The following is a 15,200-nucleotide window of genomic DNA, read 5'->3' as shown; positions in this document are numbered from 1 at the left end:
CTGGCCGACTGTCACTTACAGGACGACCAGCTGGCCGGCAAGGGGACGTGGAAGCTCAACACAACTCTGTTGACCCCAGAGAACGTCGAGGAGCTTAAGAGGGAGTACGCCGGTTGGAGAACTGTGGAACCCCTCTTTGAGTCTCCGGGCGACTGGTGGGAGACGGTGAAGGAGAACATCAAGAGGTTCTTTGTCCTCAAGGGTGTTCGGAAGGCGAGAGAGAGGCGGGGAAAGCTGTCGCGACTCCAGAAAAGGGTGCAGAACCTGCTCCTTCTGCAGTTGATGGGGGTCGATGTCACGGAGGACCTCCGCGAGGTGAGGGGCCAGCAAGCCTCGGTCCTCGCCGCGGAGGCCTCCAGGATAATCTTCCGGTCCAGGGTCCGCTCCGTGGAGCAGGACAAGACGTGCTCGCGTTTCTTCTTTCAGAAGGTGCACAAAGAGAGCTCTGTGCTTAGCCGGCTGAAGGAGGACGACGGCTCGGTGACGTCGTCTCGGCCCGACATTTTGAGGATCAGCAGATCCTTCTATGCCGGACTGTACGACGCGAAGCCCACGGACAGCACGGCCTCCGAGTCATTCCTGTCGTCTATCACGGAGGTCTTAGATGACGGCACGAGGGAGTGGCTGGACCATCCGATATCCCTGGACAAGCTGACCACAGCCCTCAAGTCCTTGGAGAGGAATAGGACTCCCGGAAGTGACAGCTTACCGGTCGAGCTGTATTCCGCTCTTTGGGACCTGGTCGGCCAGGACCTGCTGGAGGTGTACGATAGTGCGCTTCGGGCAGGGGAAATGTGCAAGTCCATGAGGAAGGGCATCATCACCCTCATGTACAAGAGGAAGGGGGAGAGGGAAGAAATTAAGAATTGGCATCCCATTTCACTATTGAACATGGACTACAAAATCCTGGCCAAGGTCATGGCCAACCGGGACAGGTCTGTCCTGGAGTCGGTGATTCACCCTGACCAAACCTGTGCTGTGCCGGGCAGGAAGATTGCTGAGAGCCTCGCGCTCATCAGGATTACGATCGCCTACGTGCAGGACAGGTGGGTGGACACCTGCTTTGTCAGCCTGGACCAGGAGAAGGCCTTCGACAGGGGGTCTCATGCTTACATGAGGGACGTCCTCTCCAAATTGGGGTTCGGGGAGGGCATCCGCAATTGGATCCGGCTGCTCTACACTAACATCGTTAGCGCAGTCTCGATCAACGGGTGGGAATCAGACGGTTTTCCTGTTAGATCTGGAGTCAGGCAGGGCTGCCCGCTCTCTCCTGCCTTGTTCGTGTGCTGTGTGGAGCCCTTCGCCGCATCCATCAGGAAGGACGTGAGCCTGAAGGGCGTGACTATCCCAGGCAGCTGAGGCCTTTAGGTCAAGACCTCCCTGTACATGGACGATGTCGCCGTCTTCTGTACCGATCGTCGGTCGGTGAGTAGACTATTGGACATCTGCGGCCAGTTTGAACTGGCCTCGGGTGCCAAAGTCAATAGGGGTAAGAGCGAGGTCATATTCTTCGGGAACTGGGATGACTGCTCCTTCATTCCCTTCACCATCAGGACAGACTACCTGAAGGTGCTGGGTGTTTGGTTTGGTGGAGCTGGGGCGTGCACTAAGACTTGGGAGGAGCGTATCTCCAAATTGAAGCAGAAGCTGGGCAGGTGGATGCTCCGGTCCCTCTCCATCGTGGGTAAGAACCTCGTTGTCAGGTGCGAGGGGCTTTCGGTACTGTTGTATGTGGCGCAGGCCTGGCCTATTCCCTGGACCTGCGCTGCTGCAGTCACCCGGGCCATCTTCCACTTCATTTGGGGGTCAAGGATGGACCGGGTCCACAGGGACACCATGTACAAAGACCTGGAAAATGGGGGAAAGGGCGTACCGAACGCCACCCTCGCCCTGACGGCTACCTTTGTGTGCGGCTGCATCAAGCTGTGAGTAGATCCTCAGTACGCAAACACCAAGTGTCACTACTTACTGAGGTTCTACCTGTCCCCGGTGTTGTAAAGGATGGGCCTGGCCTCGTTGCTGCGGAATGCTCCGAGTAGTTGGACCGTTCCGTACCACCTGTCCTTCGTGGAGAAATTTTTGAAAGGAAACACCTTTGACCACAAGGCCGTCAGGCAGTGGTCAGCACGTAGTATCCTCGAGACCCTTCGGGAACAGGAGAGGGTGGATCCCGTCGTGTGGTTCCCCACGCAGATTGCCAAAGTCGTGTGGCAGAATGCCTCATCACCAGAACTTTCAAACAAGCACAAGGACATTGCTTGGCTGGCGGTGAGAGGGGCTCTGCCAGTGAGATCCTTTATGCATGCCCGGAATCTCTGCACCACCGCACGCTGCTCTCGAGGTGGCCGCGGGGGGGATCGAGACTGTCGATCACCTCCTTCTGGAGTGTGCCTATGCGCAGGAGGTCTGGAGGGGGATGCAGTGGTATTTGTCGAGGTTCGTCCCGAGCAGCTCCGTGACGCGGGACTCCGTGCTCTATGGGCTGTTTCCGGGGACGCACACCGAGACCAACATCAACTGTGCCTGGAGGACCATCAATGCGGTGAAAGACACTCTTTGGTCTGCCCGCAACTTTCTGGTCTGCCAGCTGAAAGAACTGACCCCGACCGAGTGATGCAGACTGGCACACTCCAAGGTCCAGGACTACGTGCTGAGGGACGTGCTAAAGCTTGGGGCAGCTACCTCCAAGGCGCGGTGGGGAAAGACCACGGTATGAAACCCCTCGTCCAGAATAGAAAAAAAGGGCCCTATCTGGTAACTGGGCCCAGCTGGCGCCTTCCCCAACTGGTCAGGGGGCCAACTGGGACTGTGCGGGGAGACGACTGCCGGGGTGTTTTCTTTGCTTTGTTTTTTTTTCTTTGTTTTTTTCCTTTGGTTGATGTACGTACCCCCTGGGTCACCCGGAGCGGCTTGCATGACTGGGTAGGTGTGTAAATATGTTTTATTTTTTGTACATCTTACGAATAAAGTATATTTTTTCAAATAAAAAAAAGTGACAAAACATCTGAAAACGAACCTTCCAGCTCAGCGAGCAAACTTACATCCAGATTAGGGAGAGTTTCCATGCTAGTAAATTTTGGATGACACTAAAGTCAGTGGAGTTGTGGATAATGCAGAAGAATGTTGCAGGTTACAGAGGGACATAGAGAAGCTGCAGAGATGGGCTGAGAGATGGCAGATGGAGTTTAATGTGCAAAACTGTGAGGTGATTCACTTTGGAAGGAGTAACAGGAATACAGAGTACTGGGCTGGTGGTAAGATTCTTGGTAGTGTGAATGAGCAGAGAAATCTAAGTGTCCATGTACCTAGGCCCCTGAAAGTTGCCACCCAGGTTGATAGGGTTGTTAAGAAGGCGTACAGTGTATTAGTTTTTATTGGTAGAGGGATTGAGTTTTGGAGCCATGAGGCCATGTTGCAGCTGTACAAACTCTGGTGTGGCCACACTTGGAATATTGCATACAGTTCTGGTTGCCGCATTACAGGAAGGATGTGTAAGCATTGGAAAGGGTGCAGAGGAGATTTTCCAGGATGTTGCCGGATGTGGAGGGAAGGTCTTATGAGGAAAGGCTGAGGGACTTGAGGCTATTTTTGTTGGGAGAGAAGAAGGTTAAGAGGTGACCTATTAGAGACATACAGGATGATCAGAGGATTAGATAGGGTGGATAATGAGAGCCTTTTTCCTCAGATGGTGATGCTAGCACAAGGGAACATAGGTTTAAATTGAGGGGTGATAGATATAGGACAGATGTCAGAGGTAGGTTCTTTACTCAGAGAGTAGTAAGGGCGTGGAATGCCCTGTCTGCCACAGTAGTAGACTCGCCAAGTTTGAGGGCATTTGAATGGTCATTGGATAAACATATGGAAGATAATGGAATAGTGTAGGTTAGATGGGTTTCAGATTGGTTTCAAAGGTCGATGCAACATCGAGGGCCGAAGGGCCTGTACTGCGCTGTAATGTTCTATGTTCTATTTTCTGTGTCTGCAGGAAGTGCGCTTGATTGTGAATCCAGTTGGATCTCATAGATCGGTTGGAGTGGCAGTTAGAGGCAATGAGGAATTTAGAGAAGCTAGGGAGTGTGATGGATGGCAGTTGCAGGAAGGGAGTAAAATAGTCAGGTAGATGGATTATTGCCAGGAAAAGGAGGCATGTCGTGCAGGAGTCTCCTGTGGCTGTCTCCATCCCAAACAAGTATGCTGTTTTGGAAAATGTAGTGATGTTAGACTCTCAAGGAATGTAGCATTGACAGCCAAGTTTCTGGTATTGAATCTTGCTCCAATGTAATGAGGAGTAGGAGAGGTTCCAAGTGATTGATTGTAATACAGGACTCACCAGTCAGAGGCACAGACCGATGTTTCTGCGGCCTGGGCTGTGGGGCTGGGTAAAGGACACAGAAGGAGGTGTTCAAGGTCTAAAATGATTGAACTTGATATTGAGTCGTGAAGGCTGCTGGGTTCCCAAAATGCACTGAACCTCACTGGGGCACTGCAGCAAGCCTGAGACAGTAATGTTGGCCAGGAAGAATGGTGATGTGGTAAAGTGGCAGGCAACTGGAGGCTCAAGGTCTTCTTTATGAACAGAATGTAAAAGTTCTATAGGATGGTCACCCAGTCTGTGTTTTCTTTCCCAGAAGTAGAGGAGACCACATTGCGAGCAGCAAACGCAGGAGACTAGATTGAGTGAAGTGCAGGTAAATCACTGCTTCACCTGGAAGGTGTGCCTGGAGGCTTTGGGTAGTGAGGAGGGAGGGAGGAAGAGGAGAAGGTGTTACACCTTCTGTGCTTATAGGGGAAGGTACCATATAGGGGGCTGTAGGGTGGTGTTGGGAGTAGAGGAGGAGTGGACTAGTGTGCATCTTTTTCAGAACTCTTAGTCCTGTCCAGGGATGGTGATGGTTGTCTGAGACATCGTCTGGCTAGTCTGATTCCACGTGTATGAATGTGTCAAGGTGTTCATTAATTGAACCATCTGTGAGGCAGCTCTCCCAACTTTGACAGAGGTCCCTGAGGAGTAGTCTGGTAGGCCAACTCAGCAGTCTGTTCCTCTGTTGTTTCAAGTGACCTGGTTGTTGCCAGCAGTTTTTTTTGTCCAATTTTATTACTAATTGACTTTTCTGTCATGGTTTGAAACAATTGAGTGACCTCCTTCGCCATTTCAGAGGGCAGTCAAGAGTCAACCATATTGCTGTGAGCCTGGAGTCACATCTGGGTCAAACCAAATAAGGAAGGCAATTTCCTTCCCTAAAGGTGATTAATCAAATAAATGGGTTTTTATAACAATCCAGTAACTTCAATATGAATTTTATTTCTCCATTGACTAATTAATTAAAACAAGTGCAAAAGATAAAGGAGCCAGAATCAGTATTTCTTGGAGTTGAGGAAGATAGAAATCCTGATGAAAGAGAAGATCTGTGGATGGCTAGAGAGACGTCAAGTTGCCACCTTCCCATAGTAGTCATCGAGAATCAGGCAGGTGAGCTGCACGGTGCAGCGTTAGGCTGGTTGCTATGGTGCAGCGTTGTTTCACTGTAATCAAGGAGAGTGCATTTTAACAAGAGTCCAGCAGGAAGCTGGAGAAAACTTGTGGCTGGAATGTTTGGAATTTTATGTGTTGGCAACTCACTTAGACATCCATGAAGCTGGTGAGTGGGCAGATTCAATCACACTATAACTCTTAGTTTTCAGGTTTCTCTCTGAACATGAGAAAGGAGACAGATATCAAATGAATTAGTTACTTCTACCAAACAGCCAACTAAAACAGGAAGTCCCATGTGCCATGCTATAGGTTTCGACAATTCCGTCAACGGGTTAATTTATTAACTGTAACTGACACTGAATGCACAGCAGAGAGAGAAGCAACCACTGTGACCTGAGAGATGGAAACCTATTGCGCACACACGGTTCTTCTGACTTCCTTACATTTTCCCCATGCCGCAGCTCTAAGAAAACTGTGAATTCTGTGTGATCGGATAATCTTGGCAATTCTTTGACCTTCTCTGAGGAATAGCAGTTCCTGAGATTGATTTTGATGAAGACAATTCTGTATGTAGTGGTATTACCGATGTCGATTTGAGAAGGCCGGGTGTTCCTGTGGCTGTACTAAAAGCGTGATTCATCTTGTGAGCTTGTTGCTGTTTCATTGCAGGGAGCAGACAGAAGTGCTCACAGGTGACTGCAGCGTGTCTCAGATCACATCCCAACATGCCATGCCTGACGCAGATAGGTGAGGGAGTTTGTAACCACTGCACTGCAAGTTTGAAGTTGAAAAAAATCCTGAGTTTAATCTCTGTGATGGGCAAAACACACAAACCAAGGAGTGCTGAGTGAAGCAATTAGTCAGAACTCACTCAGATGACGGAATATCCTGACCAGTCTCCTCGGGTTCAGGGGAAAGATCGGGCACAGAACCAGGGTAAAAGATAGAACTGAACTGGAGGCAGAGATTATTCAATAACCAGGGGACATGAGGAATAATCAATAACCAGGGGCAGAATGGGGATAATCCATAACTCGGAGTGTGGGAATATTTAATATTCAGTAACGGGACAGTGGGGAGTATTCAGTGACGGGGGGGGGGGTCAGTGGGGAGTATTCAGTGACGGGGGAGTCAGTGGGGAGTATTCAGTGACGGGGGGGTCAGTGGGGAGTATTCAGTGACGGGGGAGTCAGTGGGGAGTATTCAGTGACGGGGGAGTCAGTGGGGAGTATTCAGTGACGGGGGAGTCAGTGGGGAGTATTCAGTGACGGGGGTCAGTGGGGAGTATTCAGTGACGGGGGGGTCAGTGGGGAGTATTCAGTGACGGGGGAGTCAGTGGGGAGTATTCAGTGACGGGGGTCAGTGGGGAGTATTCAGTGACGGGGGAGTCAGTGGGGAGTATTCAGTGACGGGGGGGTCAGTGGGGAGTATTCAGTGACGGGGGGGGTCAGTGGGGAGTATTCAGTGACGGGGGGGACAGTGGGAGTATTCAGTGACGGGGGGTGTCAGTGGGGAGTATTCAGTGACGGGGGGGACAGTGGGGAGTATTCAGTGACGGGGGTGGACAGTGGGGAGTATTCAGTGACGGGGGGGACAGTGGGGAGTATTCAGTGACGGGGGGGGACAGTGGGGAGTATTCAGTGACGGGGGGTGTCAGTGGGGAGTATTCAGTGACGGGGGGGACAGTGGGGAGTATTCAGTGACGGGGGGGGACAGTGGGGAGTATTCAGTGACGGGGGGGTCAGTGGGGAGTATTCAGTGACGGGGGGGGACAGTGGGGAGTATTCAGTGACGGGTGTGGACAGTGGGAAGTATTCAGTGACGGGGGGGACAGTGGGGAGTATTCAGTGACGGGTGTGGACAGTGGGGAGTATTCAGTGACGGGGGGTGTCAGTGGGGAGTATTCAGTGACGGGGGGGACAGTGGGGAGTATTCAGTGACGGGGGGGGACAGTGGGGAGTATTCAGTGACGGGGGTGTCAGTGGGGAGTATTCAGTGACGGGGGGGACAGTGGGGAGTATTCAGTGACGGGGGGGTCAGTGGGGAGTATTCAGTGACGGGGGTGGACAGTGGGGAGTATTCAGTGACGGGGGGGACAGTGGGGAGTATTCAGTGACGGGGGGGACAGTGGGAAGTATTCAGTGACGGGGGGGGACAGTGGGGAGTATTCAGTGACGGGGGGGGACAGTGGGGAGTATTCAGTGACGGGGGGGACAGTGGGGAGTATTCAGTGACGGGGGGGGACAGTGGGGAGTATTCAGTGACGGGGGGACAGTGGGGAGTATTCAGTGACGGATGTGGACAGTGGGGAGTATTCAGTGACGGGGGGGACAGTGGGGAGTATTCAGTGACGGGGGGACAGTGGGGAGTATTCAGTGACGGGTGTGGACAGTGGGGAGTATTCAGTGACGGGGGTGGACAGTGGGGAGTATTCAGTGACGGGGGGGACAGTGGGGAGTATTTAGTGACGGGGGGGGACAGTGGGGAGTATTCAGTGACGGGGGGGACAGTGGGGAGTATTCAGTGACGGGGGGGGGTCAGTGGGGAGTATGCAGTGACGGGGGGGTCAGTGGGGAGTATTCAGTGACGGGGGGGACAGTGGGGAGTATTCAGTGACAGGGGGGACAGTGGGGAGTATTCAGTGACGGGTGTGGACAGTGGGGAGTATTCAGTGACGGGGGGGACAGTGGGGAGTATTCAGTGACGGGGGGGACAGTGGGGAGTATTCAGTGACGGGGGGGGTCAGTGGGGAGTATTCAGTGACGGGGGGGTCAGTGGGGAGTATTCAGTGACGGGGGGCACAGTGGGGAGTATTCAGTGACGGGTGTGGACAGTGGGGAGTATTCAGTGACGGGGGGGACAGTGGGGAGTATTCAGTGACGGGGGGGGACAGTGGGGAGTATTCAGTGACGGGTGTGGACAGTGGGGAGTATTCAGTGACGGGGGGGACAGTGGGGAGTATTCAGTGACGGGGGGGGACAGTGGGGAGTATTCAGTGACGGGGGGGACAGTGGGGAGTATTCAGTGACGGGGGGGGGTCAGTGGGGAGTATTCAGTGACGGGGGGGACAGTGGGGAGTATTCAGTGACGGGGGGGACAGTGGGGAGTATTCAGTGATGATGTTCTGTGGAGATGTGTGTGTTTGGAGCTGCAGTCTGTGATCTCAGTGTTTTTGCTGTGGAGCTTGGTGATTTTGTTGCAAAGCTGCTGCAAGCATTCTGCACTCTGACCTGTCGCTGACATGCTTCCCTCACCTCTTATACCTTCTCTCCATTCTTTCCTCAGCTCTGGCCTTTTAAGCCTGCAGGCTGCCTCCTCGCAATTACAGCCTGTTCTAAATTGTTACTGTGTTCCAACTCCGCCTGCACCTGTGTCAGTGCCAGCTGCCACCCAAACCGAGTGTCCTGATGGTCAGACTGTCAACATGTCCAATCTCTGTCGACAAATGCTCCAGGATGAAATGTCAAAACTGGTTCAGGTAATGTTTCTGTTCATTAATCCAATCACTGACTCATCTGTCCAAATCTTCTTGTTCATCGACGTGCATTTACTGATTTACATTCTCTCTCCAAACCTCCTTGCAGTTCAACTTGGTCTCTGCCATCTCTGTTCATTTTTGGGCCCTTTCTCACAGAAAGGTTTTCTGTTCTGTTTCTGGCCTTTCTCCTATCACTCTCTTTATCACGTTCAGTGTCTCACTCTCAGCTCCTCTGTCCTCCCTTGTATCTGGCTACACAGATGTCTCATCCTTTCCCTCACACTCAACTTTGTATCTTTCATCGCCTCCAAATAGGATCCACAGACTGATACCAGGAATTAAGAGCTTTCCTCAAGCAGAAGTTGAGGAGGCTGGGCCTACTCTCCTTGAAGATTAGAAGAACAAGTGGTCTTTTGTTTCTGAAATGGGTTGAATGCAGAAATGATAAAGGAATGAGGGAATGATGAGGGAATCCCTCAGAAAGATATATTACAAGGGAGAAATTTCAGAATAAGTGGGTCTTCCATTAAGACAGATGAGGAACTTATTCTCTCAGATGTTTGTTAGTCTTTGTAATTTTACATCTGGGGGAGCAGTGAAGACTGGGTCAATGAGTATATTAACATTCAAACCTGTGTTTGGCCGAGTTTTGAACCAGTGAGGAAGTTGTAGGTTATGGGGACACGCAGGAGAGTGGATTTAAGGCCACAATTAGATCAGCCATAGAGTCCTATAAGACAAGAGGGTCGTTGTTCCAACGAGTCTCTACCACCCAAAACATACCGCCATCTACAAGAGACACCTTTCCCGCACTGAGCCCGTTGCTTTGAATGTTATGGCATACCAAGTGCTAAACCAAGTACTTTTTAAAGGTTGTGAAGTTTCTGGCCTCACCCGCCCTCTAGACCCGTCACCACCCTCTGAGATGGGATCAGTAAGCTACACGTGCCAGGAGAGATCGCATCCAGACTGAGACATAGCGTGAGTGAGTCTATAGTTCAAGCAATTTGGAGGCAGTGTGGGAATTGAAATCTTTTCTTTTTCCATTTTAAAAGTTTAAAATTCAGTAGTCTAGTGAAAAGGTTAATGGTAGCTGACTGAGGGACAGTTATCAATCAATCACCTGAAGTCTGAATAGGGCTTCAATAGGTCATAGATATACAAGCACGAAAACACCCTTTGGATCAACTCATCCGTACTGACCAGCATTCCTACATAAATCAAGCCTCATTTGCCAGCATTTGGCCCATATCCCTCAAAACTCTTCCTATTCATATATCCATCCAGATGCCCTGTAAATGTTGTAATTTTACCAGCTTCCATCACTTCCTCTGGCAACTCATTCCATACACGCACCACCCTCTGTGTGAAAAAGTTGCCCTGTAGCTCCCTTTTAACTCTTTCCCCTCTCACTTTAAACCTATGCCCCTCTAATTTTGGACTCCCCTACCCTGGGGAAAAGACCTTGTCTACTCACCCTATCCATGCTCCTCATGATTTTATACTAAGGTCACCCCTTAGCCTCCGACACTCCGGGGGAAAATAGCCCAAGCCCATTCAGCCTCTCCCTGTAGCTCAAACCCTCTGGCCCTGGCAACATCCTTGTAAATCTTTTCTGAACCCTTTCAAGTTTCACAACACCCTTCCTATAGTAGGGAGACCAGAATTGCTCACAATATTCCAAAATTGGCCTCACCAATGTTCTGTACAGCCGCAACATAACCTCCCAACCCCGATACTTAATACACTGGCCAATAAAGCTAAGTGTACCAAATGCCTTCTTCACTATCCAGTCTACCTGCGACTCCACTTTCAAGGAACTATGAACCTGCACTCCAAGATCTCTTTGTTCAGCAACACTCCCCAGGACCTTATCTTTAAGTGTATAAGTCCTGCCCTGATTCACCTTACCAAAATTCAGCGACTCACATTTGCCTAAATTTAACTCCATCTGCGACTCCTCGGCCCATTGAAATAACCCTCTTTGCTGTCCAGCGTACCTGTAATTTTTGTGTCGTCTGCAAACTTAGTAACCGTACCAGCCATGTTCATATCCAAATCATTTATATAAATAACAAATAGCAGTGGAGCCAATACCAATTCTTATGACACACCGCTGGTCACAGGCTTCCAGTCTGAAAAGCCTCCACCATCCCCCTCTGTCTTCTACCTTCAACCCAGTTCTGTATGCAAGTAACTAGTTCTCCCTGTATTCTGTGTGATCTAACCTTGCTAACCAGCCTACCGTGAGGAACCTTGTCAAACGCCTTACTGACATCTATACAGATCACATCCATCGCTTTGCCCTCATCGATCCTGTTCGTTACTTCTTCAAAAACTCCAAGTTAGTGAGGCATGATTTTCTACACACAAAGCCATGTTAACTATTCCTAATCAGTCCTTTTCAAATACATGTCAATGCTGTCCCTCAGGACAGCTTGCCTACCATCAATGTCAGCCTCATCGGCCTATAGTTCTCTGGCTTCTCCTTATCACCTTTCTTAAATAATGGCACCATGTAGGCAAACCTTTCGTCTTCCCACACCTCACCTGCGGCTATCGATGATACAAATATCTCAACAAGGGGCCCAGGAATCTCTTCCCACACTTCCCACTGAGTTCTAGCATGCACCTGATCAGGTTCTGGGGATTTATCTATCTTAACGCGTTTTAAGACGTTCAGCACCTCCTCTTCTGTGGTGTGGATACTTTTCAATATGTCGCTATATATTTCCCAACACTCTCTACCTTCCATATCTTTCTTCACTGTAAACACTGATGCAAAATACTTGTTTAGTATCTCCCCCATCTCCTGCGATTCCACACACACATAGCTGGCCTTGCTGATTTTTAATGGGCCTTATTCTCTCCCTAGCTATCCTTTTGTCCTTACTGCATTCATAAGATTCCTTTAGATTCTCCTTTACCTTGTTTGCCAAAGCTATCTCATGTCCCCCTTTTTCCCCTCCTGATTTCCCTCTTTAGTATACTCCGACTTTCTTTGTATCCTTCTAAGGATTCACTCGATCCCTGCTATCTTTATCTGACATGTGCTTCCTTCTTTTTCTTGATAAAAACCTCAATTTTTCTCGTCATCCAGCATTCCCTACACCTATCGGTCTTGCCCTTCACACCAACAGGAACATACTGTCTCTCAACATTCAATTTCAGTTTTGCAGGCTTCCCATTTTCTGGCCATCCCTTTATCTGTGAACATCCTTCCCCCAATCAACTTTTGAATGTTTTTGCCTAATACCATCAAAACTGGCCTTCCTGCAATTAGAATGTTAACTTTTAGATCCGGTCTATCCTTTTCCATCAGTATTTTAAAACTAATAGAATTATGGTCACAGGCCCCAAAGTGCTCCCCCACAGACACCTCAGTCACCTGCCCTGCTTTATTTCCTAAGAGTAGATCAAATTTAGCACCTTCTGTCGAACATGCTGAGTCAGAAAGTTTTCTTGTACATATTTGAAAAATTCCCCTTCATCCAAGCCTTTAACATTTTAGCAGTCCCAGCCAACCTATTATTCTCACAGATAACTGAGATCTCCTTACAAATTTATTTCTCAATTTCCCACTGATTATTTGGGGATCTGTGGTATATTCCCAATAAGGTGATCATCCCTTTCTTACTTCTGAGCTCTACCCAAATAACCCCACTGGATGTATTCCCAGAAACAGCTGTAATGTTATCCTTAATCAAAAACAGCACTCCCCCTCCTCCCTTGTCCCCCATTCTATCCTTCCAATAGCATCTGTACCCTGGAGCATTAATCTTCCAGTCCTGTCTGTTATGGAGCAGATGTCGAACCCCTCTGATAATTAAAACCAAAACACCCAGAGAAACTCGCCATGCTTCATAAGGTGCGAAAGGAAATGGAAGAAATGGCATATTCCTCCTTTTACCTCCCATTTTGTTATAAAGAAAAGATCAAATGAAAGAAATCCCTGATACTCAGTTTATAAGCAACAAGTAACAATTTTATTTATTTAACTCTAACAGCGAACAAATTAACAGACTTACTAACAAACCAAACAATTCCCCCTTAACTAATTACTATTCCCGAACAGAACAAAGTTCTCACGGCATGCAGTTCCAATAAATGCAAGTCCCACTTACATAAAGTGTAGTAATAAGAAAAATAAATTAAAACTTACATTCTCAAAGCTACAGAGATAACAAAGTGTGAAGCTGGATGAACACAGCAGGCCAAGCAGCATCGTAGGAGCACAAGCTTTTGTGTTCCTACGATGCTGCTTGGCCTGCTGTGTTAGCTTTTGTGCTCCTGAGATGCTGCTTGGCCTGCTGTCTTCATCCAGCTTCACACTTTGTTATCTCGGATTCTCCAGCATCTGCAGTTCCCATTATCTCTGACCCCATTCTCAAAACTACAGTCAGGATGTGTCTTCTGAAATGTTCCATGTTTTTTCTGCTACTCTTCGGTCAGGAATTCTTTCTTTGTCAAATCCTTGTGTCAGGAATATTAGCTAAGAGTGCCATGATACCTTTAAGATGGTGCTTAGTCAGAGAGCTTAAAGATCTCAGTGACAGTCAGTGTTTTACTCTTCCAATGGCAGTTCACTCTCCCACTGATTTACAAATGACCCTCTTCTTATAGACCCTTGATGACCAGTCAGTTTTCTTATAATAGGGTTGATCCTAGGTTGTCAACACCATCAGATTTAAATTTAATTGTGTTTTGGTCTCTGGAGCCTGATTAAAATTAATTGGCTGATATTCAAGCTAGTTGCCATAACATCAAAACAAGCCTTGGTTGCCAGCCACACAGCCAATTGATACATATATTTCAATTTCCGAACTGTCTGTTCATCTGTAGCTGCTTACAGACTTCTTCTTTTAATCTCCAAGCTTAGAAAAGCACATCACCTGTCAAAGGGACCTTGCACTCTTTCCCTCCCATCACTTTTTCAAGCAAATTCTAACATCCTGCCTTTTAATTCATAAGCACTCTGCCCAACTTCACAATATGTCTATCCCTGAGCCACATCTCTGTAGTTGCTATGATATCCCAGTCTCATGCTCCCATCCATGCCCTGAGTTGATCTGCCTTACTTGTTAGACCTCTTGCGTTGGAATAAATGCAATTTAATTTATCAATCCAACCTTGTTCTCTGCTTTGTTCCTGCCTGCCCTGACTGCTGGACCTACTCCTTTTCCGAACTGTATCAGTCTCAGACAGATGTCTTTCCTCACTATCTTTCTGCGTCTCCTCTATCACCCAGTCCCCTTACTATTTCAAATCTCCTGAGGAGCTATGGCAAATCCTCCCCTCTCCGCAGTATATTAGACCCCTTCTGATTCAGTGCAATCCGTCCATCTTTCCGGGTGACTACTACTCCAGAAGAGATTCCACTGATCCAAAAATGTGAATCCTTCTCCCCGAACGACCTCCTCAGCCATGCATTCCTCTGCTTTATCCTCCTATTACTACCCTCACCAGCTTGGGGCATCGGGAGTAATCTAAATATGACCACCCGTGAGGACCTTTTTAAATTCCTTCCTATTATTCTGTCCGTAGAATCTTATCCTTTTCTTTTCCTCTGTCGTTAGTTCCAGTGTGTACCACCAGCTCCTGCTGGTCCCTCTCCCTTTGGGGAATATTCTGCATCTTCTCTGAGATACCCCTGATCCTGGCACCGGGGAGGCTATACACAATTCTGATTTGTCGCTGTTGGCTGGAGAAATGTCGGTCTCTGCCTCTGACTGATGAATCCTCTATCATAACCGATCAGTTGGAACCCGTCGTACCCTCATTACATTACAGCCAGTCTCAATACCAGAAACCTGGCTGTTAGTGTTGTGTTCCCCTGAGAGTCCATCATCCCTTCATTTTCCAAAGCAGCATACTTGTTTGAGATGGGGATAGCTACAGGAGACTTCTGCACGACCTGCCTCATTTTCCTACCTTTCCTGGCAATAATCCATCTACCTAACTAATTTTATCCCTTCCTGCACCTGCCATCCATCACACCCACTAGCTTCTCTAAATGCCTCATTGCCTCTAACTGCCACTGCAACCAATCCATGTGATCCAAAAGGATTCATGACCGAGCACACTTCCTGCAGACATAATCATCAGTAACATGGAAACTCTCCCTAATCTCCCGTATCTGACAGGAAAAGCACATTGTTCTACTTAAGGCCATCTTTGCACCTTAACAATCTATAGGCCCAGAAAATAACACAGTCTTATTGCTCTAAAAACACTGCTCCAGGCTACTGA

The 15,200-nt window shown here is 48.7% G+C and overlaps 1 protein-coding gene across 1 annotated transcript in view; it reads left to right on the top strand.

Annotated features, from left to right (window-relative positions):
• cplane1 (ciliogenesis and planar polarity effector 1) overlaps window positions 1–15,200 on the top strand; it is a 286,526-nt gene that overhangs the window by 197,364 nt on the left and 73,962 nt on the right. Inside the window, exons 31-32 of the mRNA XM_059644976.1 lie at window positions 6,143–6,220; window positions 8,759–8,951. Of these exons, the coding sequence (XP_059500959.1) occupies window positions 6,143–6,220; window positions 8,759–8,951 (271 nt within the window). The remainder of the gene's footprint in view (window positions 1–6,142; window positions 6,221–8,758; window positions 8,952–15,200) is intronic.

This window comes from Stegostoma tigrinum, chromosome 3, assembly GCF_030684315.1.
Source record: "Stegostoma tigrinum isolate sSteTig4 chromosome 3, sSteTig4.hap1, whole genome shotgun sequence".
Lineage (NCBI taxonomy): Eukaryota > Metazoa > Chordata > Chondrichthyes > Orectolobiformes > Stegostomatidae > Stegostoma > Stegostoma tigrinum.
This window is presented reverse-complemented; position numbering and strand designations above follow the sequence as displayed.